At 38.0% G+C, this 26,060-nt stretch overlaps 1 protein-coding gene and 1 pseudogene across 1 annotated transcript; both read left to right on the top strand.

Annotated features, from left to right (window-relative positions):
• Positions 1–1,025: 1,025 nt before the first annotated feature.
• Positions 1,026–8,848, top strand: LOC105991864 (annotated as a pseudogene).
• Positions 3,393–25,415, top strand: LOC105991905 (guanylate-binding protein 4-like). The gene is made up of 11 exons (XM_013024652.1): positions 3,393–3,494; positions 11,068–11,263; positions 14,356–14,483; positions 16,234–16,343; positions 16,503–16,699; positions 18,064–18,309; positions 19,009–19,289; positions 21,183–21,395; positions 23,340–23,442; positions 23,744–23,937; positions 25,128–25,415. The coding sequence occupies exons 2-11, from the start codon at positions 11,074–11,076 to the stop codon at positions 25,344–25,346; spliced, it is 1,881 nt and encodes a 626-aa protein (XP_012880106.1). The 5' UTR covers positions 3,393–3,494; positions 11,068–11,073; the 3' UTR covers positions 25,347–25,415.
• Positions 25,416–26,060: the final 645 nt, after the last annotated feature.

Genomic DNA, 26,060 nt, shown 5'->3' with positions numbered 1-26,060 from the left:
TGCTTAGTCTGCTCTTTCTGTCTATTGTCCAAGTTCACATGACTGACATAGAGCAAGTTTGTATAAGTATACTCTGCCTTCAGTGTCCACCATCTCTACTCTAGGGATTTTAGAAGTCACATCATAACATGATTGTGTCCTGCCAGATGGGAACAGACATAAGTAGGTATGCAGTGGAAGAGAGAGAACTCAGTGGAACATGTGGAGCAATCCTACCAATCAAGAGACAACTAAAATAGTAAGAAGAGATTTGGGGTTTTTTTCCCAGATGTATCTATTACTTGACTTTTTAAATTTTATTTGGATTTAAATTTACATTTTCAAGCAAAGATATGTAAATTACTTGCTTGTTTTCTTTACCTCTATTTTCTGGTTTTTTCTGACATTTAGTAAAGTAAACACTTAATAGGAGGTAAAAGTTAAAAAGAGTTGAGAAAAATAAACTGGACACTGGTGGCTCATACCTGAAATCCTAGCTACTCAGAAGGTTGAGATCTGAGGATCACAGTTCAAAACCAGCCCTGGCAGAAAAGTCCCATTAAGATTCTTGTCTCCAATTAACCACTCAAAAACTGGAAGTAGAGCTGTGGCTCAAAGTGGTGGAGCACTAGCTTTGAACAAAAGAGCTCAGGGACAGTGCCCAGGCCCTGAGTTCAAACCTCATAGCCAACACCCCCAAAAAAGAAAGAAAGAAAAAGAAAAGTAAACATATTTATCTCAATTGTTCTACCTCCCAAGAAATGATCCCTAGCAAATTAGAAGTTAAAATGTTATATTCTATTTATTTCACATGCCAGGGAGCCATTAACTAATATCAAATGCAATATAAAGAAATATTCTTGTGAAATGCTTATGTCTGAGTTAGGAGGAGCTAGAGAATCAATGTGTTGGAAATTGCTGCAGCTAGAGGACTGAGAGAATGTGTCCTTCCCTTTGCTTCTTCACAAATGTGCCATACCTACTAGTATTAAAGCAAGCTTTGCTCTTCCTTTTGCTTTAAGAATCCTCAAGTTCATTGGTTGGTAATGGTGTTTGCAATGCAAATTGTGTCTAAAGAAGGGCTTCATGCCTTTACTGTCTCCATCAAGCAAAGTGTGTATGTCAACATGAGATCACTTATCTTAGGATTTATAGGTAAAGCTTAAAAGCACAAAGATGCAAACAAATAAACAACTATCTTCATTATAGCAATGTTCTACAATTTTTATATTTTTAAAAAAAGAACTTAATGCCTACTTCATAGTTAGTAGTCATGTGAATGAGAGATACCAAAACATTAATGTCTGTATCCACAAGATAAAAGAAACAAAGGAAGAAAAATAACGGAAGCAATAATGTGATTCCTACGTCCCAAGACAATTTGAAGAATGATCAACTGGAATTTCATTTTTAGAGTCTCAAAATTATTTTAATCTTATAAATGGTTATGATTTTAGCCATTTATATTTAAGAGGCACAGTGTGACAATTTGATAATGAATATAATGTGAAGTGATTAAGTCAATACTACTGAAATGTGTTATTTCATTCATAGCAACCAAACTTCATTGGAGGGTGAGCTCCAATATTACCCTCTACTATTTCATCAGAGAGTTCATTTTTCTCATAGGGTTCTGAAGCTTGGAGGAATGACAAGATTCAAGGGATAGTGAATGAAAATTACTCATTTCTGTCACTACTGGACTCTAGAGAGTATGACAAACAGAGGAACAGGATGACAAACCATATGGAGGTTCACTGTATGGATTCCATTTTTGTCTCTGCTGCAGTAGTTACAAACTATTGAAACCAGATGTAGAAGTCTGTTAACTAAGATATTGTGAGATCATTGAATGGAAAAAATAAAATAAAAGAGCTGTTATCCCAAAGTAACATTTCTCTTTTAAATGACACAGGAAGAGATTAGGAGCAGTCATTTTCTAACAGGAACATATAGTATCGAATCACAATTTTTAAACTACAATGAACTATGACATACAGTGCAAATGTGTGATGGGCAACTGTGTGAGGGTGATATTGGAAATTCTTCACTTAGCACTTTACTGTTCTAGCCTCAACCACACCTCAGCTAGGTCCACCCACTCCCTCCTGCCACATTGCTTCCTGACTGTCGCCAGAAGGGGGAGGAGTTTGCCTATCTGGCTTACATGCAAAGTCAGTGAATCTGCCTTCTAGAACTCAGAAGGCTCCCTCTGGAGGGTGACATGGTTACTAACATACCCTAGCAGTAATGCACAAGGCTGATCTTATCTGATGTGAGGAAGCAGAGCAGGAAGAGAAACAGTGGACTCTCTGGAAAGCAGTAGCACAATGACCACAAACTTAAGAGGGAAATATGAAAGTTGTCAGGAAGAAAATGAAGTCATTTTCTTTGCCACTACCACAAGTGAAGTAAATAAAGCCAGGAAGCTATAAAGGAAAGCTTCTTTTGTCTGGCTGCCTCATGGAAACCCTCACAAAAGATTGTGAGAGCTACTATGGCTTTCACCACAGCAGCCCCAACCTCATAGAAAAAAAATGCACATCAAGGACATTTGCCCATCTAGTTACATTAATCACTCAAAGAATTATGTCATTATAATATCTGATGCAATCTTTCCCACTTTTACTTTAAAAACATCCCCTTGCAGTGAAAGGGAGGGGGAAATATTAATGAATGAAAGAATAGCAGGTTACAGTTAGATCAGCACCTGGTCGGTGGAAGTGACTAATGATAAACAATGTAGTGTACATTTCCAAAAAACTAGAAGAAAGGTGTTTGCCCTAAAATTGTCAAATATTTGAGGCGATAGGTATGTTTACTCTGATGTATACCTGTTTATACAGCTGCAAACCTCATATTACTTGAATAATATTAAAATATTTGTGTTGGTGTGTATCTTTTTCTTTTTGGGTCCGGTCGTGGGCCTGAACTCTGGGCTTGGGCGCTGTCCCTCAGCTTTTCAGCTCAAGGCTACGCTCTACCACTTGAGCCACAGTGCCACTTCCATCTTTTTTTTTCTGCTTATGTGGTGCTGAGGAATCGAACCCAGGGCCTTATGCATGCAAGGCAAGCGCTCTACCACTGAGCCACCTTCCCAGCCCGGTGTATATGTTTTTTTAAAAAGAATTTTGACATAACACTTTCCCAGTGCCTACACTTTAAAGTTTCCATACTCATGAAGACAGAGGTATTTCCATTGTAATGCTCAGCTATTCCTAAATAGGAACTGATTTCTGTTTCTTTGTGGGTTATCTGTTTTGTTTTGCTTAGGTTGTCAAACTAACATCCAGATGCTAAAAACTACCCTTTTCAGACTAACAGAAAACACTGTAGAAACCGAAAGGGTTAATTCAGCAAGAACTAAATACAGTTTCAATTTCAGTTTCTTCTTGCACAACACTTACTTGGAGCGCTGTGATATCTGGCTTACTTCTTAGTTTAAAGACCATTCAGACTCCAGAGAAAACTCAAACTAAGGCAGCAGAGAACTTGTCTCCTGACTTCAAAATCGGGTGAGTACTCAGAGTAAATGTGTCTTCTGTGTGCATTTCCCTTAAGAAGCAGAAACAAGAAATGTTCCAAGAACATTCTGGGAGGCCAGAGGGACTGGATTACTGGAAGGAAAGGAGCCCTGTGTGCTTCACAGCTAATAAACTCCCTCTGATCAGACTCAGAGAAGCCAGTCCTGAACAGTTTCAGATGTGCGGTATATTCTCAAAAGCCACCGGTATACCTTGCCGTACTTAGAGAAAATGAATGTTGTTCAGTTTTAACTAGTAATCATAGAAATGTTTGATTATGTACATGATCTAATACTACTCTGATCCTATTTGCCAGTTATTTAACTTGCAGTTGAAAGATTCTTGGCTTAGATTCAGTAGTACTTTGCAGCCAGTATTAAAATAAATAAAACAAGAAAGGAAAAGCAAAGAGAAAAGAAAAAAATTAAGCTCATTGATTTTTTCCCAATGTTTTCTTAAGATTTTTATACATAAAGCAAAAACTGTTTCTTTCTGTATCTAATACAGTAACTAAAGGATGGTATTTTGCTCCAGATAAAGCATAGAAGTTTTACAGAGCAAGTCCAGGAAGAGACCAGTTAGTTTTGTCATTCATTTGTTTCTCTGACAAAAAGATTGTCCTTTCCTTGGTAATTATTATCACATACAGGGCATACTGACACTTACTAACTCCTAGTCTCATTCACTCACTGTAGACACCTTACAGTCATCCTGTAAATTTAAAAATAACTTACTGAGAACCTGTTTCTTATTAGCCTGCATAGGAATGAAGCAGAAATTGATTTATTCACAATATTAATAAGTAAAACAACATATACAGTGATATGCTCTCTTTTTACCTCTGGCAGGCAGTAAAGTGATAGAAACTCTGGAGATTGATCCTTAACTGGCTGTTTTCCAAATCTGTGCTGGGACATTTCAGTGGACTCTGGATTCCTATTTCCTGATTTATTCTCTATTGGTTCTCCCTGCAGCCGCTTCCCACTGCTTCTCTCCTGTCTGTTTCTTCTTCACAGGGTGCTACTTTCCTTGTTCCTGTGGATGGCTATCTCCACATTCAAACCAACTTCTGGTCAAGAGCTACAGAACTGATTCTACTCAAAGCCAGTCTCTTACCTGCATTTAGAATTCCACCCTTTTCACCTTGCCAGTTATTTTGTCTTAACAAACAAAATGTTTATACAGTATTTAATTTAGTCATGATTATAAAATATTTTAACTCTCTTATATCTTGTGAAATAGTGTCAGTATTCACAATTTACAGGGAAAGAAACTCAGTCACAAAAATGTCTTGAAAACTTTGTCCCTTTCACACAAAATTCACTTACATAGCAAATTGTATGGTCAATGTTCCATAATCCACTAGGAGATATAATCAACTACCTGTTTTATCTTCTCAGATATCACATTAACTGATAAATCTGTTATAAGCCTATTTATATCACAAGCATAATAATATTTAAGGCCAACGTGATGACTATTACTCCCTTAGCATTGTTTAGACTAGATATCAAAGAACCAATGTACCAGATCTGATGATGATGGCTCATGACTGAAATCCTAGCTACTTAGAAGGCTGACATCTGAAGAACCAGGCACAAAGTCATACTGGGCTAAAAAGTCTAAGAGACCCTATCTCCTCTTTTTTTTTTTTTTTTTTTGTCGGTCGTGGGGCTTGAACTCTGGGCCTAGGCACTGTCCCTCAGCTCTTCAGCTCAAGGCGAGCACTCTACCACTTGAGCCACAGCGCCACTTCCGGTTTTCTGGTGGTTTTTATTGGAGATAGGAGTCTCACAGTCTCTCCTGCCCGGGCTGGCTTTGAACCGCGATCCTCAGATCTCAGTCTCCTGAGTAGCTAACCCTATCTCCTCTTAACCATCAAAAAAAAAACTGGAAGTAGAACTTTATCTTAAGAGGTAGAGTCCTACCTTTGTGCAGAAAGCTAAGAGAGAGCCTACGCCCTGATTTCCAGCCCCATCACTGGCACACCCACTGGTGCATGCACACACACACACACACACACACACACACATGGACCAGCAGACTAGAACAAGGAGATGGACCTTAACTATGATGGTTTTACCATCACAATACCTGTTAACTATAACTAAATTGAAAGAGAAGTTTGGTCAAGACACCATCACCTACTGAAATTTATTTTGACTTATGTATTTATTCATTTTTAATTTTTTATCACTTGTAAGTAGTTGTGCAAAGGAGTTGCCATTTAATAAAATAGTTTATAAATGCAATGCATTTTGATAAATGTTAGCCCTTTCAACATTCTTACCTCTCCCTCCCAGCCCACTTCTTCGCTCACCTTCCTTAATTTTATAGGCTATATGTTGTATTATTGAGTGCATTCTTTCCCCTTTTTTTCTTTTTTCTTTTTTGCAATTTCTTTTTTTAAATTCTTTTATTGTGTAGGTAGTTGTACAAAGGAGTTTCCATTCACAAAGCCATTTATGAATGCAGTGCTTTTTTATCAATGCCACCCCATTCGACATTTTTACTCAAAATGCTCAACCCACCTCTTCCCTTACTTTTCTTAATTTTGTAGAATATGTACTGAAACTTTGTCATTTAACAAAGCAGTTTTGTGTACAAAACTGTGTCATCCCTTCAACGTTTTCACCACCCTTTGATCCACCCCTTCCTCTATTTGTCTTAATATTGTGGTATATACAATGAGTTATTGACCAAATTCTCCCTCATTCCCCACTTCATTTGTCTACTCCTCCCCCTTGCTCCGCCCTCTGCCAGGACTCATTTCCTAGCACTTATTTTGTTGGCTTGGACGTACTATTTCTAGCACTAAATTTTTTTTTTTTGGATCCGGTCGTGGGGCCTGAACTCTGGGCCTAGGTGCTGTCCCTCAGCTCTTCAGATCAAGGCTAGCACTCTACCACTTGAGCCACAGTACCACTTCCAGCTTTTTTCTTTTTGCTTATGTGGTGCTGAGGAATCGAACCCAGGGCCTCAAGCATGCAAGGCAAGCACTCTACCACTGAGCCACCTTCCCAGCCCCTTGACGTACTTTTTCTAAAGAAGTATACTATTTGCATTCTCTATAGAGTCTATTATACTTCAATTAATTCATTTGTAACCACTTGCATACCTCTCATTGTGTTTACTTATAGATTTATAAGCACATTCTAGCTACCACAAATGAGGGAAAACCTTTGTTTCTCTGGGTTTCACTTACTTCACTTAATATGAATTTTTCCAAGTCTTTCTATTTCCTTAGGAATGGTATAATATCATTCTTTCTAATGAATGGGTAAATTTTCATTGTGTGTGTGTGTGTGTGTGTGTATAAACATATTTTCTTTTTTTTTCTTTTTTTCTTTTTTTTTGCCAGTCATGGGGCCTGAACTCTGTGCCTTGGCTCTGTCCCTCAGCTCTTCAGCTCAAGGCTAGCACTCTACCACTTGAGCCACAGCTCTACCTCTGGCTTATTCTGCTGAAGAATCGAATCCAGAGCCTCATGCATGCGAGGCAAGCACTCTACCACTGAGCCACCTTCCCAGCCTAAATATATACCATATTTTTTGATCCATTTGTCCATTGAGGGATATCTGGGCTGATTTCATATCTTGGCTATGGTGAATAATGCTAAAGTGAACATGGTTTTATTGGTAGCTTTACTGTAGCCTTGTTTATACTCTATTAAATAAATGCCCAGGAGTGGAATCGTAAAATTTTTATGATGAAAGAATAGAGAACAGCTCACCAAAAAATCATAAGATAAAGCAGTGACAGATGGAAACTCTACCCTAACCCATGGAGTGTTGCTAACATCACTAATTCACATATTTGAACAAATTAATTTTTTAGTATTAAAATAGGTAACATTTCCAAGAAGCCTTCCTCTCAAAGAAAAAACATTCTTGAACCATGTCTACATCTATGTTGGTAGAAATGGCTAGAGACTAATGAAACCAGTGATAAGACCAAAATGAGGTAATATCGTGCATAATCCTCCAATCCAGTGCTGAAGTAGTAAGAACACGTATTGAACAGGTTCCATATTACCAAAAGACAAAGGAATCTCTTTCTTTGTAATCAAAATGTACTGAATTTTTAGCCAGTCACTGGTGACTTATACCTGTAATCCTAGTTACTCAGGAAGCTGAGATGAGATCTGAGGATCACAGTTCAAATCCAGCCCAGACAAGAAAGTCCATGAGCTCTTATCTCCAATAAACTACTCAGAAAGAGCCAGAAGTGGTGCTGTGGCTCAAGTGTAGAGCACTAGCCTTGAACACAAAGTGGTTTAGTTAGGGATAGTACCCAGGCCTTAAGTTCAAGCCCCAGGACTGGCAAAAAAAAAAGTACTGAATTTTTTATCCTCTTTAACCCAAGTAATAATTTATATCCAAAATAATTTAATTAAATTTTATTAAATTACACTGTATTACTTTCTTGTAATCTAATTATACAACAGTTAATGATCCCTCATCAAAGGAGGCAACAGGTGTGATCAGTTATCACATATGTAAGAGTAGTTTACAAAAACCCCTCTGAGCACCACTACATGAAAGTCTGCCTAGACTTTCAAGATCATGAAGTGGAAGGGAAATGTTACCCAATTCAAACAGGCACTTGTGTCTGCCTTTAAGGACCTGTTCATGGAGGTTGGAGCTAATTTACCTGTGGATGCCATAGCTTTGAAGAGAAGACTATCTTGAAAGTGTTACAGTATACAAGAACTCAATCAGTGAAATACAGAGAAGCCACACTTTCAGAGTTGGGAATCTTTATTAGAAAGACAGCGAGTGCAAGCTGACTAGTGTCCCAAAGAACCTGCAGTACCAAGTGTTGTTAGCATAAAGCTTACAAAGGAGAAAAAAACACATCAAGGAAGATGCCGCATGGTATGAGGATTAGCAAGTATGTTTACAGAAGCAAAACAAGCCAGTTATGGTTAACTAAGGGGGGCAGTTAGGGTTCGTTAGAAATTAACTAGTGGGGACAATAACCGGTAGAGATTTACTGGAATCCAACCATCTTAGCAATCAGGGCTAAAGGATAGAGATTTCCTGGAGTCTAACAATCCATGACATCTCTCCAGTTCTCAGACCTGTGCCCCATCTATAGTTCTTGGAATTGAGTGAAATGTCCCTGCACCTATTAAGGTGTTAAGATGGTGGTGGGGGCAAGATGGCATTGCTTAGGCCCCATATCCATATTTCAAGAGTACTTAGCCAAATTAGTCTGGCCAAATTGTGGAGCTCTTTGATCCTGTTAGGATCCTATAAAGGCAAGAAATGTGCTTTTAGATTCCCGCTTCTCCCTTTCTCCTTACATTATCTAGTTATAGCAGGGAACCCCTATTGAATTGAATAGTCTTCCATCTCTGAAAGCTTTCTCCACTCTTGTATAATTTGTAAAGAGAAAGATGCTAAAAATCCTGCTGGTGAAATTTGAGGATCCTGAAGAGACTCCCAACAATTTCCAACCAACACCTTTGGTGTCATGTAGATGGGGCACAAGTTCAAATGCCAGTGCTCTTGTTACTAAAAAGCAGCTGAGGAAATGGGCTGCCCCTCTTCCAGGAGTGGCTGGTAGACTCTGAAGCCATGTCAGAGAAGAGGAGCTGGGGTGTTCCAGTGCCCACTTTCCATTTGACTTTATGCTTTATCCAGACTTGAATATGTGCAGGATTTTATCATCTGTCTAGATTGTTAAAGCTGAAAAGATATTGAGGTTATTTAGCTGAATTTATCTAAAAGTTCTACTTTTAGAACTTCAAATATAGATTCTTATTAGAGGAATACTACCTATAATCTGTACAGAATAAGTTTCTCACAGAGTTCTAACACTTAATAACTGGAGCCAGATGCTGGTGGCTCACATTTGCTACTCAGGATCACTGTTCAAAGCCAGCCCAGGCAGGAAAGTCTATGAGACTCTTATCTCCAAAAAACTGCCAAAAAAATAAAGCTGGATGTGAAGCTATAGCTCAAATGATAGAGTGCTTGATGTGAGCAAAAGAAACTCACAGCGTCCAGGCCCTGAGTTCTAGCCCCAGGACTAGAGATTTAAAAATACCTGAAAGTCACAATAGAAAATGGACATTTTATAATGCCTAACCCATACCTCTAAGTATTTTAGACCCTTTTCTCAGCATTGCTGGTCATAGTTTTGTGGGGGGTTCTTTTATATGCCTATTGCTCAAAATTTTATGGGACTTGCCTGAACTATTTCTTTTCTGTTTCTGGAGAAATGCTCTGTGCCAATTTGAACTCAGCTGTGTAAAATATGTCTCACCTATAGACAGCAGGTTATCCCACCAGTCTTTTTCAGCCTTTTAAACCTGAAGTTGAATCTTGAAGGCGAAGTTTCTATCGTAAGGATCCAGATTCCTTTCTCCCTCCCTGGGAAAATGTGAGCTTATCTCGCATAATATAAATACATAAACATATGCTCATTGTAAAATGATTATAAAGAATAAATGTATATAGAAAAAATGGTTTTCCTATTTCCTATTTTTTCAAATGAGAATCAAGTCAAACATGAAATCCATATACACTCCATGTACAAAGCCTGAGGGTAACTCTACACAATATTTTAAATAATTTTGCACAAAAAAAGAAAGTTTCCTGGTATGGAATACTCTTCTTGTCAGTGCTCAGAATGTTTGGCTTTTTGGAGGATACTGGATTTTGAACTTCCACATTAGGGTCACTCAAGTGTATTGGATGAATGTTTGTAAAAGAGAAAGTTTAGTCTGGGCACTTCCCTAGAACTGAAAAGAAGTTCAGCCATCAGGGAGAGGTGGGTGTTAAGCCACAGTCCTTTCAGCCAGCAGGAAAGAACTATGTAGGTTTAACAGCTCTGCTGCTTGATTTACATGCCCCCCTTTTTTATCAGACTGATTGGAACAAAGATTAGAGCTTTCTCTGTAACTCTTAACAGTGTGTATGTGATGACTATACTTGGAGGAACAGAATACCAAGTGAGACAGACCGACAGACAGACAGACAGAAAGAGAGAGAGAGAGAGAGAGAGAGAGAGTCAAAGGGACTGAGAGACAGAGAGATAATAAGACAGAGATTAAACTAATATTAAAAGACCCAGGACTTAATGATCCACCAATCACTCCCCAATCAGAGCAGGTCCTCAGGCCAAAGATGCAGCTTCTCCTTCCATTACACCCTGATTCATACCACAGAAGGAAAAGATGTACAAGTGGCAGACACCCACATTTGCTATTACAGAGGAGACAGTACATGGCTTGATTTCAGGGAAAGATAGTGTCCCAGCCCACATTGCTAATGCTTTTATCCAAATCCAAGTGGCATTGGAGAAAAATTTCCGACTCTGTCAGCATTGGCTCCTGGAGAACACCACAGGCAGACACTGGATGCTCACTCTTCTCCTCTCAGAAAAGCCATTCCGTGGAATTCATAATGAGTATCATTCCTTTAAAAGCATATCAAATGTTGAAAGTTTGTATACATACTTCATAAGCAGAAAGCTGATAAGCATATAGCTTCACTACCCATAGCAAGTACTTCCAATGTTGTATATTTTAATGAGTGGCTTTTCTGAGTTTCAGGTTACCATGCCATCTATGTCTACGATGAAGGCCCCAGTTTGTTTAGTAGAAAACAAGAATGAGCAGCTGACAGTAAATCTGGAAGCCTTAACACTTCTTGAAAAGATATCTCAACCTTTGGTGGTGGTGGCCATTGTTGGGTTATATCGAACAGGAAAATCTTACCTCATGAATCGACTTGCAGGACAGAACAGTGGTGAGTACAGTCTTGGGGCAGGTACCATTCTCATGCAATAATAAAACAAGCTGATCATATTTTCTTAAGACAGAGTTTAATAACTCCCATGAAAAACATTTCCCCTTTTCATCATCAAGCTTACAATTTCAAATCTACCCACAAAATCTCACTTTCTTGGTCACTAATTAAGAATTTTCTAATCGTCTCAAAAGTTTCCCCACTTTTTTTTCTGGTACTATCCAGCCAGTCTCATTTGTTCAGGAGCTAATCTCCAACAAGTTCTCTTTTTCTCCTGCCTCCTTTACCTAAGCTACATGCTCTTTTCAAGTAGCCATATAATTTATATGACTCTAAGGAGACTGAGTAGGCAGAAGAATACACAGAAACATACCTGTTCATATCCAAATTATACTACAGAAAAAGTGGGGTGATTGAGGTAGGAAGTCAAGCTCCAGGGGCATTGTGGCCCACTAGGGTAGAAGCTGGGGGAACATGACTCCTTTGGGGATGACTTGTAGCTACTTCCTACATTTCAAATTCTACCAAAAGCCAGAAGACACAGGAGCTCTTTTTGGTCAGATGCAAATACATAGGTTAGTATCATTTACACTAATTTGAGCATTGGAAGCAACATGGTGAATAGGAGATGCAAGGTTTCTTGAGAAATTATTTTTGTTGTTGTTGGTCATAGGGCTTGAACTCTGGGCCTAGGCACTGTCCCTGAGCTCTCAGCTCAAGGTGAGCACTCTACCACATGAGCCACAGCGCCACTTCTGGTTTTCTGGTGGTTAATTGGAGATAAGCATCTCACAAACTTTCCTGCCCAGACTGGCTTTGAATCATGTTCCTAAGCTCTCAGCCTCCTGAGTAGCTAAGATTATAGGTGTGAGCCACAGTGCCCGGCTTGAGAAAGATTGGATATTTTCTAGACTTGCTGAATGGTAGCAAAATTTTTCTTTTCTTTTTTCCTTTTTTTTTTCTCTTCCAGTCCTAGGGCTTGAAATCTAGACCTGGGAACTGTCCCTGAGCTTTTTGGCTCAAGTTTAGAGCTCTAACTGTTGAGCCACAGCATCACTTCTGGCTCTTTCTAAGTAGTTTATTGGAGATAAGTCTCATACACTTTTCTGCTTGGGCTAGCTTCAAACCACAATCCTCAGATCTCAGCCTCCTGAGAAACTAGAAATATAACCACCAGTGCTCAAAAAAACTTTTATTTTATTTTATTTTATTGTAAAGATGCTGTATAGAGGGGTTACAGTTACATTAGTAAGGCAATGAGTACATTTCTTGTCAAGTATTGTTACCCCCTCCTTTGTTTTTCTCCTGCAATCCCTTCTCTCTACCACCTCCCTCACTCCTCCTATCCCCTCCATGAAGTTGTAAAGTTCATTTCCAATATAGTGTCTTGTGAATGTCATTGTTGCAATGAGTCAGCCTGTGTCCTTGTTTAAGTATTTTGTTATTCCCTTTCCCATCCTCAAATTAGATAAATATATATACAAGATGCAGGGTACCAAAATCAAGTACAGTGACAACAGGGGATATAGCATAGGGGAAGAACACACAAAGGAAACAAAAATATCACATAGTACATTAAAAACAACAACGACAAAGAAAGCCCTCTTGTGTCCATATCTTGGGGTTATTTTACTTAGCATCATCTTATGGTTAGATACCTTTTGAGCTTTTCTGCTCATCTGGTAAAATTATCCTAGACATATTCTAATGACTGAAAATGAGGGAAACCATCGATGCAAAACTTCTCAACAGGGGCTGGAAAAGTAGCTCAGTGGTAGAGTGCTTGCCTTGTATTCATGAGGCCCTCGGTTTGATTCCTCAGCACGACATAAGCAGAAAAAGCAGAAGTGGTGCAATGGCTCAAGTGGTTGAGCACTAGCCTTGAGCTGAAGAGTTGAGGGACAGTGCCCAGGCCCAGAGTTCAGGCCCCACGATCGACAAAAAATAAAAACTTCTTAACAAAATTTTGGCCAATCCACTTCAACAACTCATCAAAAAAATCATACACCACGATCAAACAGGATTCATGTTAGGGATGCAAAGCTGGTTTGCTATACGCAAATCAATTAATGTAATTCATCACATCAAAAAGAACAAGGATAAAAACCACATGATGTAGAAAAGGCATTTGACAAGATCCAACACCCCTTTATGATGAAAGCTCTGGAAAAACTAGGAATCCATGGGACATTCCTCAATACAATAAAGGCTGTATATGACAAACCTACAGCCAGCATTATACTTAGTGGAGAAAAGCTAAAGCCATTTCCTCTTAACTCAGTAATGAGACAAGGATGTCCACTCTCTCCAGTCCTCTTCAATTTAGTATTAGAATGCCTAGCTAGAGCAATAAGACAAGATGCAAACATCAAGGGGATTCAAATAAGGAAAGATGAAGTAAAACTTTCCCTCTTTGCAGATGACATGATCTTGTATTTAAAGAACCCCATGGACTCCATTCCCAAGTTACTAGAGCTGATTCAAAGCCTTGGTAAAGTAGCAAGGTATAAAATTGACCCTCAAAATTCAATGGCTTTTCTGTATGCCAATAATGAGAAGAGTGTGACTGAAATCAGTAAAGCATTTCCTTTTGAAATAGCCCCACAAAAATAAAGTAACTAGAATTAACTTAACCAAAGAAGGACCTCTATGACGAAAACTTTAAAAACCTGAAAAAGGAAATTAAAGTAATCATGCTCCTGGATTGGGAGGATTAACATTGTGAAAATGGCAGTACTGCCAAAGGTTATCTACAAATTCAATGCAATACCCATCAATATCCCAACCTCATTCTTCAAGGAAATAGAAGAAGCAACCCAAAAATTCATATAGAACAATAAAAGACCCCAAAATAGCAAAAACAATCCTTAGCAGAAAGAACAGCGCTGGAGGAAGATCAATACCAAACTTTAAAATCTACTACCAAGCCATAATACTCAAAATAGCTTGGTACTGGCACAAGAACAGACCTGAGGAACAATGGAATAGAACTGAAGTCCCAGAAAACTTTTCTTATCTTTGCTAAGCATTCCTTCCCTATTCACTTGGTTTCTTTGTTGTGACCCTGTGTTGTTTTTCCTCTTCCCTTGCAGGCTTCACCCTGGGATCCACAGTGAGGTCTCAAACCAAGGGTATCTGGATGTGGTGTGTGCCCCACCCCACCAAGCCAAACCACACACTGGTCCTTCTGGACACTGAGGGCCTAGGAGATGTGGAAAAGGTAGACAGAGAATATTCTCTACTCTGGATTATCTAGATTTTTTGTCACCTCCTTTCAACTTCCATAACACACTCCTGTAAACTTCAAATGTAATCATGGTGCTAAATTCCATGTTTTACAAACTCCCTTGGAAACCTCTGATGCTTTGTCTGATTTAATTTTATACATATGGATTGAAAAGCTGAGGTCCATGGCTCCAATGTAAGTACTACAGACATAATAGAAAGCATGGTAAAGGCCAAGAACCTGACTGTGCAGACACAATATATGGAGTATGATCACGACAATGTAGAACATTGATCCACTACATTATATTAGGGAAAGGTCCTTGCAAACACTGTGACCAATGGGATTAACAGGATCTCCTAGCTCAAGTGCATGGGTTTGATGGGTTGCAGGTAACGATCATGATAATGGGTTCCAAAGAAGAAATCCATTTAACTTTCAGGAAAGCTTGTTTCATCACTCAAGTCTTGCATATAACTCTGAGCTCTTGGCATGAATTGTTCAATAACTAAAAGCATAAGTTACACTCATGAAAAACACTAAAGTTTGAAGTATGTTCTTTGTACTGTTAGAGGCAACCAATTCTTTTCTCCTAATTTAAAATTAACCTGAGCCTAAATTAAAATGCCAGCAGTCGATCCTTGTCTTCCATCCCTGCAAAAGGTGGCCAGGAAGAAGGCATTTGAAATTCTGAATTTAAAATGTTTTTTCCAGTTATCTTCTAAGTATAAATCCAAGTTGGACTATGAGTTGTAATAGGTTAAAATTTGTTCAACCTTTTTAAAATATCTTTTTGCATTATCAATAAACCAAACAGAAGTGGTTGGTGGCAGAATTTCTGGCTTCCCTTGTAACTTACAATGTGGTTTAAGTGATACCTGAATCTCTTTCAAAGCTGTCTGTGGATTTTTTTCTAGCCTCATTTTCCACTCTAGCATGTACGATCATTGTTTCCATTCAATGAAATAATTCTGTGATGATTGTATATTCTTTGCTCTAACATCTTTTCTTGGTTTCTGCTGTTCTTCCAAGTGCTGGATCCCTTCATCTCAACAAGTCCATATTCTATTAACCCATTCAAGCTCAACTAATTTTCAATTTATTCAGTCACATATGGTAATTTCTTGTGCTGAATTCCCAGAATAATTATTCTAACTTTATGAAACTAACACTTTGTTTTGTTGTGGTGTTCTACTTGAAAGCTTATATCCACTCCTGTGGTTGCATTTATATCTTGAATTATCTTGAGGACAGGGACTATTATTTAGTAATTTACATAGCCAAAAACACAGATCTAATGTAAACTCATTGAACTTGATTGTCTCATATTTGTGCCCTTAGCATAGCCACATTCAAAATGAAAGTTTTATGATACTATGTGCGCATTATCCTGCCCATGTGATTGTAACCCCTCTGTACAGTATGTTCACAAAAAAAATAAAATTAAATTTAAAAAAAAGAAAGTTTTATGATACTGAAAATAAACTATGTCCTAGATATTTTTTAAATATTTATACACATTAGAGGTGTCACTTTCTTAAATCCTAAACAGAATAGCATCTGATAAGTTTCATCGTAACTATCTATATGAGGTTTAAATTTAACAATATCTTCAAAATATGTTGTTTTCCTCAGATTCAGTAATTACACAACAAAAAAAGTGAATGAATGAATAAATGAATGAATGACCAATAGTTGAGTGAAGAATACACTTGTAAGTCCCTTACTCTCATGTGTTTTCAAGGGTGATCCTAAGAATGACTCATGGATCTTTGCCTTGGCTGTGCTTCTGAGCAGCTCCTTTGTCTACAACAGCCTAGGCACCATCAACCATCAGGCCTTGGAGCAGCTACAGTATCCTTCTATGAGAGGAATTGTCATGTTTCATTGAGTTTAGAATGGAAACTGACACTAATTGTCTTAGTTCAGTAAGAATGGACATAGGACAAAGAAGATTTGTTTGTGAAATCTGGATGTTTGTTGTCTGACAAAATTCCTTACCTAAGATCCCAGTTATGTAACTGAATTAACACAACTAATCAAGGCCAAGTCCAGCCCTAGAACTGATGAACTAGAGGACTCTTCAGAGTTTGTGAGTTTCTTTCCAGACTTTGTTTGGGCTGTTCGGGATTTCTCTCTGGAGCTGAAGTTAAATGGTTGTGTCATCACGGAAGATGAGTATCTGGAGAATGCCTTGAAGATGATTTCAGGTATAATTTTCTGGCCTCGGAAGAGGAAGGTTCAGTAGAGAAATGGGATCAACTCAGCCCTGTTCAGCACTTGATATATATGTTTACTGGAACATGGATCAATGTCTTTGAAGGTGGTGATTGGTGATTGACAGATGACCTTAACTGTGGCAGTTTTAATGCAAAGCCTTCAGAAGTTCATATTAAACTTACTAAGGAAAATTTGGGGAAATATCAATAATTGTAGACCAATAAGTATCATAACAAAACTTGTGAATTTACTATTAATACTACCACTTTGAAGACTTAAATATTTGCTTTGTGTTTATCTGCTCTTCATATTTTATTTTTAGAAAAATAATTTATCAGATGAGAAGTGGATACAACCCAAATCACAACAAAATCTCATTTTTAAAACATATTTTACTTAGCATATTTTATTAGCCTGTATCATTAAGCCCTTCTGAAAAAGAATATTTATTCATTAAATATCCTCTAATAAATTTTTCTGGAAAAAAAAACTCATATGTGTCCTGCAAAAACACTGCAAATTTTTTCTCTTTATCTTTTTCATAACATTACCTTCTTCATCCTACAGCATAAAATGCAGTTATGTTAATATTAAAACTTCATTATGTGAATTGCATTTAGAGGAGTTGATAAGGAATGACACCTAGATTCAATATCTATTTCAGTTCATTCCTTTATTCACTCTTTGAACGAATGTCTATTTTAAGCACTGATTTATGCCATAGAATTTCTGTAAGACAATGTCTAATATAATCTAGTATCAAATTGCATATAGATTAACTTTACTTTGGGATTTTTCTGCTAAAGAAATCACTAAACCTAATTATGGTATGTGTGTCTGGGCTCTGATTTTTAAGATTTCTTCTTTGCTGACTTGTGAATCATGTCTTCTTTACTGTTTCCTCAGCAACAGAATTCCCTTATTTTCAGCATTATCTTACTTTAGAGGCTGTGTCTCATTTCTAATATAGAACTGCATTATCAGAAATGTCTTTCTGATAATTTCTTGGATGAATCAATTACTCTAAACCTTAATAAACATATCCTCAATTGATCAAGATGCATTGTACTCATCAACTGGCACGTTTAAAGATAACCCCTCTGTATAGCTACTTAAAGAGAATAAAAACAATAAATTTATTGTCCCTTGTACAAAGGCTGTGGAAGCCAATCATAGTTCTCTATCCTGGTGATGAATGTATCTATCTATTGAGCCAAATTTCATGAGGCTGTTTGTATAAGTAGGTGAAGGAAGATGTACAGGCACAGGAGCTCTACTTATACAAAGATTTGGGGAAATTGTTCACATCACTTTGTCTGTAAGGTTTCTCTTCAATGAGTACTCTTTTTTACAGGGAAGAATCCCAAACTACAAAAGTCCAACATGTCTAGAGAATGCATCAGGTATTTCTTTCCAGTCCGGAAGTGTTTTGTTTTTGACCGACCTACACATGACAAAAAATTATTACAAAACATAGAAAATGTTCCAGAAGACCAATTGGAATGGAATTTCCTGGAGCAATCCAAAAAATTCTGTTCTTATATCTTCACAAATGGAAAGACCAAGACACTGAGAAGAGGAATCATTGTCACTGGAAATCGTGAGTTTCCCAAATCGTGGTTTGTAGTTGCTGTTGTTGTTGTTGTTGTTGGTTTCAGTGAAAGAATGTAGAGAAGCATGTGTTCATGTTACACACAGATAACATCTTTCTTAAACACACATTCTCTATGTGTGGGTTTATTGAAGTCTAACATATCTGATAAAACTAATACACTAAGTATGCAAGCACAACTATTGCTAGCAAGAGAAACCTTCAGGATGAAGAAAAGTCTCATAGGATAATGTGACTCAATGAGAAAATGCAAGAAATTTTGGGAAGAAGTCAAAAATGAACAAAAAGCTGTGAATACCATGAAATTTCTTTTAAACACAAATTTAAACAGAGCAGCTTCATGAGTCATGGCTTTTGCAAACATATTGCATGTGCTGAGATGGAGCAGGCTTGGTCCGGTCCTCCATGTTGCAGTCTTAAATTTTCTGATGATATTTTTTTCAAAGTATTCTAATTTGGAATCAGGATTGATAATTTGAGTAATTTCCTTTCTCTAGCTAATAAATTACCTATTTTTATTTTGCTCAAATGGGGTAGTCATTTTCCAGGAAACCTTAAAAAACCCCGGGTTGTAATCAGTAATTTAATTTGGCAATATGGTAAGTTTGAAGAAAGAGTATACACAAAAGACAATTGTGAAAACAAACAGAAATTACTTTATAAATTACTTTATTTCCTAACATTAAGGACTGGGAAGTCTGACTAAGAACTACGTAGATGCTATCAACAGTGGAACAGTGCCATGTTTGGAGAACGCTGTGACTACCCTGGCCCAGCATGAGAACTCAGCAGCTGTGCAGAAGGCAGCCGACCACTACAGCCAGCACATGGCTCAGCAATTGAGGCTCCCCACTGAGGACCTCCAGGAGCTGTTGGATGTGCATGCAGCCTGTGAGAGAGAAGCCATCACAGTCTTCATAGAACTCTCCTTCCAGGATGAAGAGCAAAAGTTCCAGAAGCAACTGGTGGTAATGTCACTTAGCATTTATCCTTTCTGAGTCCCACCTTTCCGAAGAGGCCTAGATTCCACCTTTATATTCCATTGTTCATATCCTTCTCACCAAACAAAGAACCTGAATTTTTATGGGTAGCAGGTCTCTTTAGGCTACAGTATATATTTCTCTAAGAGACTCAATTTTCCATTGTTATAAAACAAATTGTCCTGTGTTAAGCAACTTCCAAGAACATGCGTTTATTATCTCACATTTTTTGAAATGTTAATTTATTTTTATGTCTTTTTTAAATGTAATCTACAACTGTAACCCCTCTGTACAGTATCTTTACAACAAAAATACATTCAAAGAAAAAAGAACTGTAATCTACGTATTTTCACAGTTCCACGTGATATTATACAACACATACTGATAACATCAGGGAAATGTTTACACCTCATTGTTTTTACTTTATATGTGGAATCCTCAAACTTTGCTCATGATTCATAAAATCTTTAAAAGGTTACTGTAAAATAGAGTCACCCTGATGTACTATAAAACACTAGAAATTATTACTTTTATCTGTATTTGTTTATTTTTTAATTTTTGTTGGTAGTAGGGCTTGAGCCCTGGGCCTGGGCCTTGTCCCTGAGCTCTTCAGCTCAAGGCAAGTGCCCTACTACTGAGCCAAAAAACCACTTCTGGTTTTCTGGTGGTTAATTGGAGATAGGAGTCTCAGGGATTTTCCTGCTCAGGCTGGCTTTGAACCACGATCCTCAGATCTCAGCCTGCTGCATAGGTAGGATTACAGGCATGAGCCATTGGTGACCGGCTTTTATCTGCATTTATTACCAGTTATTTAATCTCCCTTGTTCACCCATTGTCCTCTTCCTTCTTAGTTTCTAGTAATAATTATTAGATATTCTGATCAGGTGTTTCTTAAACATCCACATGAGAGAAAACACTGACTAGTTGCTTTCAGTGTCTTATTTAATTGACTAAATCTTAAAGACTTCAAATTTCACTAATTTCATCACAAATAATTGGTTATGATTATTTTCCATGGCTGAATATTATTCTGTTGGGTATATATGTCACATAATATATTTTATCCACTTGTTAATGGATATTTAGATTAAATGGGTATTAGATTCAATTTTTAAATTCAGATGTGAGCATAGAATATCTGTGTGGTGTGTTCAATGCCTCAAGCTAAAATAAGGTATCAAATGTGCTAAGTTCTCAATTGGATACTCTGGGAAAGACCACCCCAATGTAAAGCCAGCAAGAGCATATCAAATACTTCCCTTATTTCTATTCTTTATGACATCTTTTTCTGCCACAGTCACATAAAGCTGATATATTAAAGATCTCATGTGATCAGGCGATATCTCATAAGGCGCTCTATTTTTTAAAGTCAACCTGTGCTATCTAAGGTAATATAATCATGGGATTAGTAGAAAGTTTATGCGCAAGCTGAGGGATAATAAATGGTATACACTGCAAAAGAGCAAATTCTCAAGGACATCTTAATTTGCCTGACCATAGATAGCCACCTTCACTGAAAGCATGACCATAAGTGTATCTGGGTTTGATTTTAAAGCACCAAAATCTCTTATTTTACATTAAAGGATTTCAATTGACCAAACAATTGTCAAAAATGAACAAAAATTGTTAGGATTTGGTCTCTCTTAGTCACACTACAGCAGCATAAAGTTTATTCCTACCTACATCATTTTATAGCTATTGCATCAAAACCCAAAAGAGATAATAGGCTTTCCAACAGTCACACTTGGTCTAAAGCCAGATTCCTGGCTCCATCCATGTCTCAGTCCACTCCAAGACCATTGCACTTCTGACAAAAGGATCCCTAATGAACATTCCCTCTAACACCTTCTTTGCACTTCTTTCCTTACATTGCCTTGACAGGACACCATAGAAAGGAAAAAGGAAGAGTTTATGCTGCAGAATGAATCGGCATCCATCGAATATTGCCAGGCTGAGCTGAAGAAACTCTCAGAAACCCTCATAGAAAGCGTTTCGGCAGGAATTTTCTCCATCCCTGGAGGGCATAGTCTCTACTTACAAGCCAAGAAGAAGTTTGAGCAGGACTACAAGCTAGTGCCCAGGAAAGGAGTGAAGGTGAGGAATAGGATGACCCATGAAGTGTAGTAGGAGGGTCTTTGTTCCTTATTCTGAAAATTCAAGACCGAATACTATTTGTAAAAAGAAAGAAGACACAAGACTATGTTAACATCTTGCATTTGTATCCATCAGTAGTTAGATACTCTAAGAGAAATTAGAAATACGCCTTCCCTAAAAGGATTGACAGGCTGGAATCCAGGTGAACTTTCTTCTTATATCAAAAAAATTTGGAGGGGATAGTTTAAGGATGGGGTTGGGGTAATGACTACCAAAGCCCTATCAGGAATAGATTTTGAGCTATCATATGCACTCAAGATGAAAAAGAGGCATCTGACTTTAAGTCAGAAAATAATGGTCAAGTTGCTTTGGTGTGATGCTATTATACATCACACTAACTGATAAACATAGAAAGAAACAATAAGGAGTAAGATAGGCCTCATGGTAAAAAAGACACTGAGCATTTGCTTCCTATGCCAGAGACAGTTTCAGGTCATTTTACTCGGTTGCCAGTTTATTTTTCAGAATAATATGAACTAGCTAATACCTTCTATCACATTTATGCAGCAGAAAAAGTTAACACCTAGAGGACCAAGTAAGTTATCAAACAGCCAGCAAGTTATTAAACAGCCAGCAAGTGGCTGAACTAACATGGCAACCATTAGAAAATTAGGAGGAGTTTTTGTTTCTTGTTTCTTTTGAGACATTTTTATACTGCTTTCTATTCTGGTGGTAGCAATTTAAAACCCACCAAAAGTTCTTTAGCAACATTTATTATCTTTTGACGTTTTGGTCACAGCCATTCTAACAGAGATAAGATAATGTTTGGTTATAGTTTCATTTTCTATTTCACAGATGATTTGTGATACCAAAGGTTTTTTTACAAATATATGTCAATCACTTAAATTTTTTAAAGTCTATTCAGGTCTGCTTTTTATTTTTATTTTCTGATCATGTTATTTATCCTTTTTTCTATGGAATTGTATGTGTGGTTTCCTATATACTTTGGATGGCAGGTAAATATTTTCTTCCATTCTATTTGCTGTCTTTTCATGTTGTTGTTTCCTGCCCTGCAGAAACTTTTTAGTTTCATGGTTTCTCATCTATTTCTGCAGCTTGTGCTTTTGTTATTAAACCCCCAAATTATCATAAAGTTCAGTGTCAATGAACTTTTCCCCTAGGTTTTCTTCTAAGAGCTTTAAAGTTTCAGATTTTATATTTGGCTCTTTAACTCATCTACAATAACTAACTTAAGAAATTAGCTTATGTGTCCATCAACAGATAGACACATAGAACACTATGTTGTTCGCAGAAAATTGCATAGGGCTGAAAATCATCATGTTAAGTGAAATAAGGTGGGCTCAGAAAGATAAATGCTGCATATTTACTCTTAAATTCAAAATCTAGACCTAAAAGAATCACATAAATATAATAGAAGGATTGTTGAGAGGGTTGGCAGTGGAGAGAGAGAAAAAGGAAAGGGTAGTGGGAGTTGAATAAGCAAAATATGTTATATGAATGTATGAATATGGTATAATGATGGCATATGGTATATAACATGGCATACTGGTTATAAAAATTAATAAACCAAACTTTCCAAAGAAAAGGATCTAATACTACCAAGACAGGCAGAAAGGTATGTGCAAACATTACAACCAATGGAAGATACCTATTTATAGAACTACACAAAAATCTGAAAAGCCTCCAACTTAGTTGGCTTGTGGATGGTGCCCCTTGGAAAGGAGGCTGAAGAGATAAGAAGGATTCTTCTGAGGAAATGCTGCATGTTTCACCAAACACTTAGGCATTTTGTTGCGGTTGTGGAATTAAAGGAACATTGAGATCTTAAGTAGAATCCATTTTGAGAAGTTTCAAAAATAATTTCCTCACAGGACACTAGATTTTTGCTGCCTAAGTCATTCTTGGTCGTTCTTGTTTTGCTAGGCAAATGAGGTTCTCCAGAGCTTCCTGCAGTCCCAGGCTACAGTAGAGAAGTCCATCTTACAATCAGACCAAGCTCTCACAGATGGAGAGAAGGCCACTGCAGGTACCAGGAGGGTTGAGCCCTCAGAGGTGTGGGGAGGTTTTTGAGAAGCTCTCACAGGAAGATTTTCAGGAAACAGTTTCCCCATACTGTTTTAGATCTGAAAATAATAGGGGGATTGGGCCAGCACATCCAAGCCATCAGTGCCATTATATAACATTGGGACTCAGGATCCTGCTGTTCTGGTCAATGGGAGAATTCAGAGTCTCCTGTCTTACAGGAACAGTTCAGTTTCTGAGCTCAGCAAGGTAAATCTCGGGCTTGACCGTTGTTTTCTTCCCTGTTTGTAACCATTTTGGAACAGCTGAGCGTGCCAAGAAGGAGGCAGCTGAGAAGGAAAGAGAGCTGCTAAAGCAGAAGCAGAAAGAACAGGAACAATTGATGGAGGCTCAAGAGAGAAGCTACAAGGAAAACATGGCCCAGCTGCAGAAGAAATGGGAGATAGAAAGGGAGAATATTCTGAAGGAGCAGGAAGAAATGTTGGAACACAAGCTGAAGGTGAGTCTGGGGAGGGTTGGCAAGACCTGCCAGACCATGTCCAGGTGCTTCCGGAAGAGAGGACCAAATCTTAAGATAAGAGACAATTCCCAAGGGACAGTTCAAAGGTAAATGTTTCCATAAAACTTCCAAGCCAGGCACCAGTGGCTCATGCCTGTAATCCTAGCTACTCAGGAGGCTGAGATCTGAGGATTGTGGTTCAAAGCCAGCCCCGGCAAGAAAAATCCGTGAGACTCTTATCTCCAATCAACCACCAGAAAACCGGAAGTAGTGCTGTGGCTCAAGTGGTAAAGTTCTAGCCTTGAGCTGAGGAGCTCAGGGTCAGCGCCCAAGCCCAGAGTTCAAGCTCTCCACCACCCAGGCTTAGTGCTTCCCTAGTATGCATGAAGCCCTGGATTCAATTCCTCAGTACCACATAAACAGAAAACGCTGGAAGAAGTGGTGCTGTGGCTTAAGTGGTAGAGCACTAACTTTGAGACAGAGTGGCTCAGGGACAGAGCTTAAGTCCTGAGTTCAAGCCCCAGGACCAGAAAAAAAAAAACTTCCAATGCACTTACAAAGAATCCATCATTATATAGTATGAGATTTTAGAGTGTAGAAATAATGTCCCCCAGGATGTCGGGCTGCTGTTTGTTGAGATGAACGGATGCTTTCCACGTCTCAACAGAACAGTTTACTAATCGTTAGAATTCTTGGCAGAGCCATCAAAGACACATGAAATAAATCCATCCCATCTGAATGCATTTTTTTACCTGAAATAAAACAATGTTGAAAGTTCAAAAATTGCTCCATTTGTTTCAGTATCAGACAGAGTCACTCAATACAATCTGACTGCAATAAGCCCTGTTGATTTGATAAGGAGCTTGACCATCAGTGTTCATTACATGGTCATCATTTCCATAATTCATTATATGATCCTGGTTATGACACCTCCCTGGAGCTCAGAACTAATTGGAATGCAACCTGCATTTTCCCCCATCTGTGTTCTGGAAGAATCTTCTCACCATCACCCCCCACACACACACTTTCCCTGGATAGCTCCACTCCTTAGATCCAGATGTCTGCAAAGTAGCTCAGAACTTTCCAAAATAGTGGAGAAATAGATAGGTGTGCTTGAGCTAAGTTGTTAGATATAAAACTGATCATCAATCATGGAGGAATTCTTACAATGGGCTTTTTCTCTTTTATAGGTTCAGGAGCTGCTGCTTATGGATGGATTTAGAAAGGAGTCTAAAAAGTTAACTAAAGAGATACATAGACTACAAAAAGAGATTGAAAGAAATAGAAACAAAGAATCACTATTTTCAAAACTCCTTGCTGTGGCTGGTGAGGTGCTCATGGCAGTACTCCCTGGGGCTGGTAAATTGTTTGGCTTAGGGACAAAAGTGTTGAGCTCACAGATGGAATAGTCTAAAATTTCCTGGGAATTAATGTATAAACGGGTTGATTTTTATTTCAAAAGCAGAAAATTGTGTCTCCATTTCAAAATGTATGTGTCACAGTGAATTTATTCAAGAAAAGTTTTAAAATGAAAAGCAAATGTCTCAAAGCTCATAGAATTCACAAACTTTAGAGACCATCATAAAGACAATTTGCCCCATGAAGGTTAGAATGTGTTTAACTAAGTATCACTATCTCAGAATACTGTGAAATTTGTGCAATTTATGTAATCACTTAATCACAATAAAAAATGTAAATTAACAAAAGCAATTGTCAAAGAATATCAGGGAGCCTGGTGCCAGTGGCTCATATCTGTAATCCTACCTACTCAGGAGGCTGAGATCTGAGGATTGCAGTTCAAAGCCAGCCTAGCAGGAAAGTCTGTGAGACTCGTATCTTCAATAAACCACTCAGAAAACTGGAAGTGCTGCGGTGGCTCAAGTGGTAGAGTGCTGGCCTTGAGTTGAAGAGCTGAGGGATAGTGTTCAGGCCCAGAGTTCAAGCCCCATTACCGACCAAAAAAAAGAAAGAAAGAGAATATCAGGGAATAACATTCATAGTATGATTAACTTAACTGAAAGAACTTGGAACTTAGGAAGAATAAAATTATTTCTAGAGCTGGGTGCAAGTGGCTCACGCCTGTAACCCTAGAAGGCTATAATCTAAGGATCACGGTTCAAAGC

This window comes from Dipodomys ordii, unplaced genomic scaffold (assembly GCF_000151885.1).
Source record: "Dipodomys ordii isolate 6190 unplaced genomic scaffold, Dord_2.0 Scaffold78, whole genome shotgun sequence".
NCBI classification, from domain to species: Eukaryota; Metazoa; Chordata; class Mammalia; order Rodentia; family Heteromyidae; genus Dipodomys; species Dipodomys ordii.
The sequence above is the reverse complement of the archived record's forward strand: the minus strand, read 5'-3'. Positions and strand labels throughout refer to the sequence as shown.

What these genes read in the sequence shown, in the direction of transcription:
- LOC105991905 (XM_013024652.1), top strand. Translation starts at nt 11,074, where the DNA reads ATGCCATCTATGTCTACGATGAAGGCCCCAGTTTGTTTAGTAGAAAAC. An exon ending in TGCCTTGAAGATGATTTCAG is followed by an intron (nt 16,700 to 18,063) that starts GTATAATTTTCT and finishes TCTTTTTTACAG; the next exon opens with GGAAGAATCCCAAACTACAA. An exon ending in AATCATTGTCACTGGAAATC is followed by an intron (nt 18,310 to 19,008) that starts GTGAGTTTCCCA and finishes CCTAACATTAAG; the next exon opens with GACTGGGAAGTCTGACTAAG.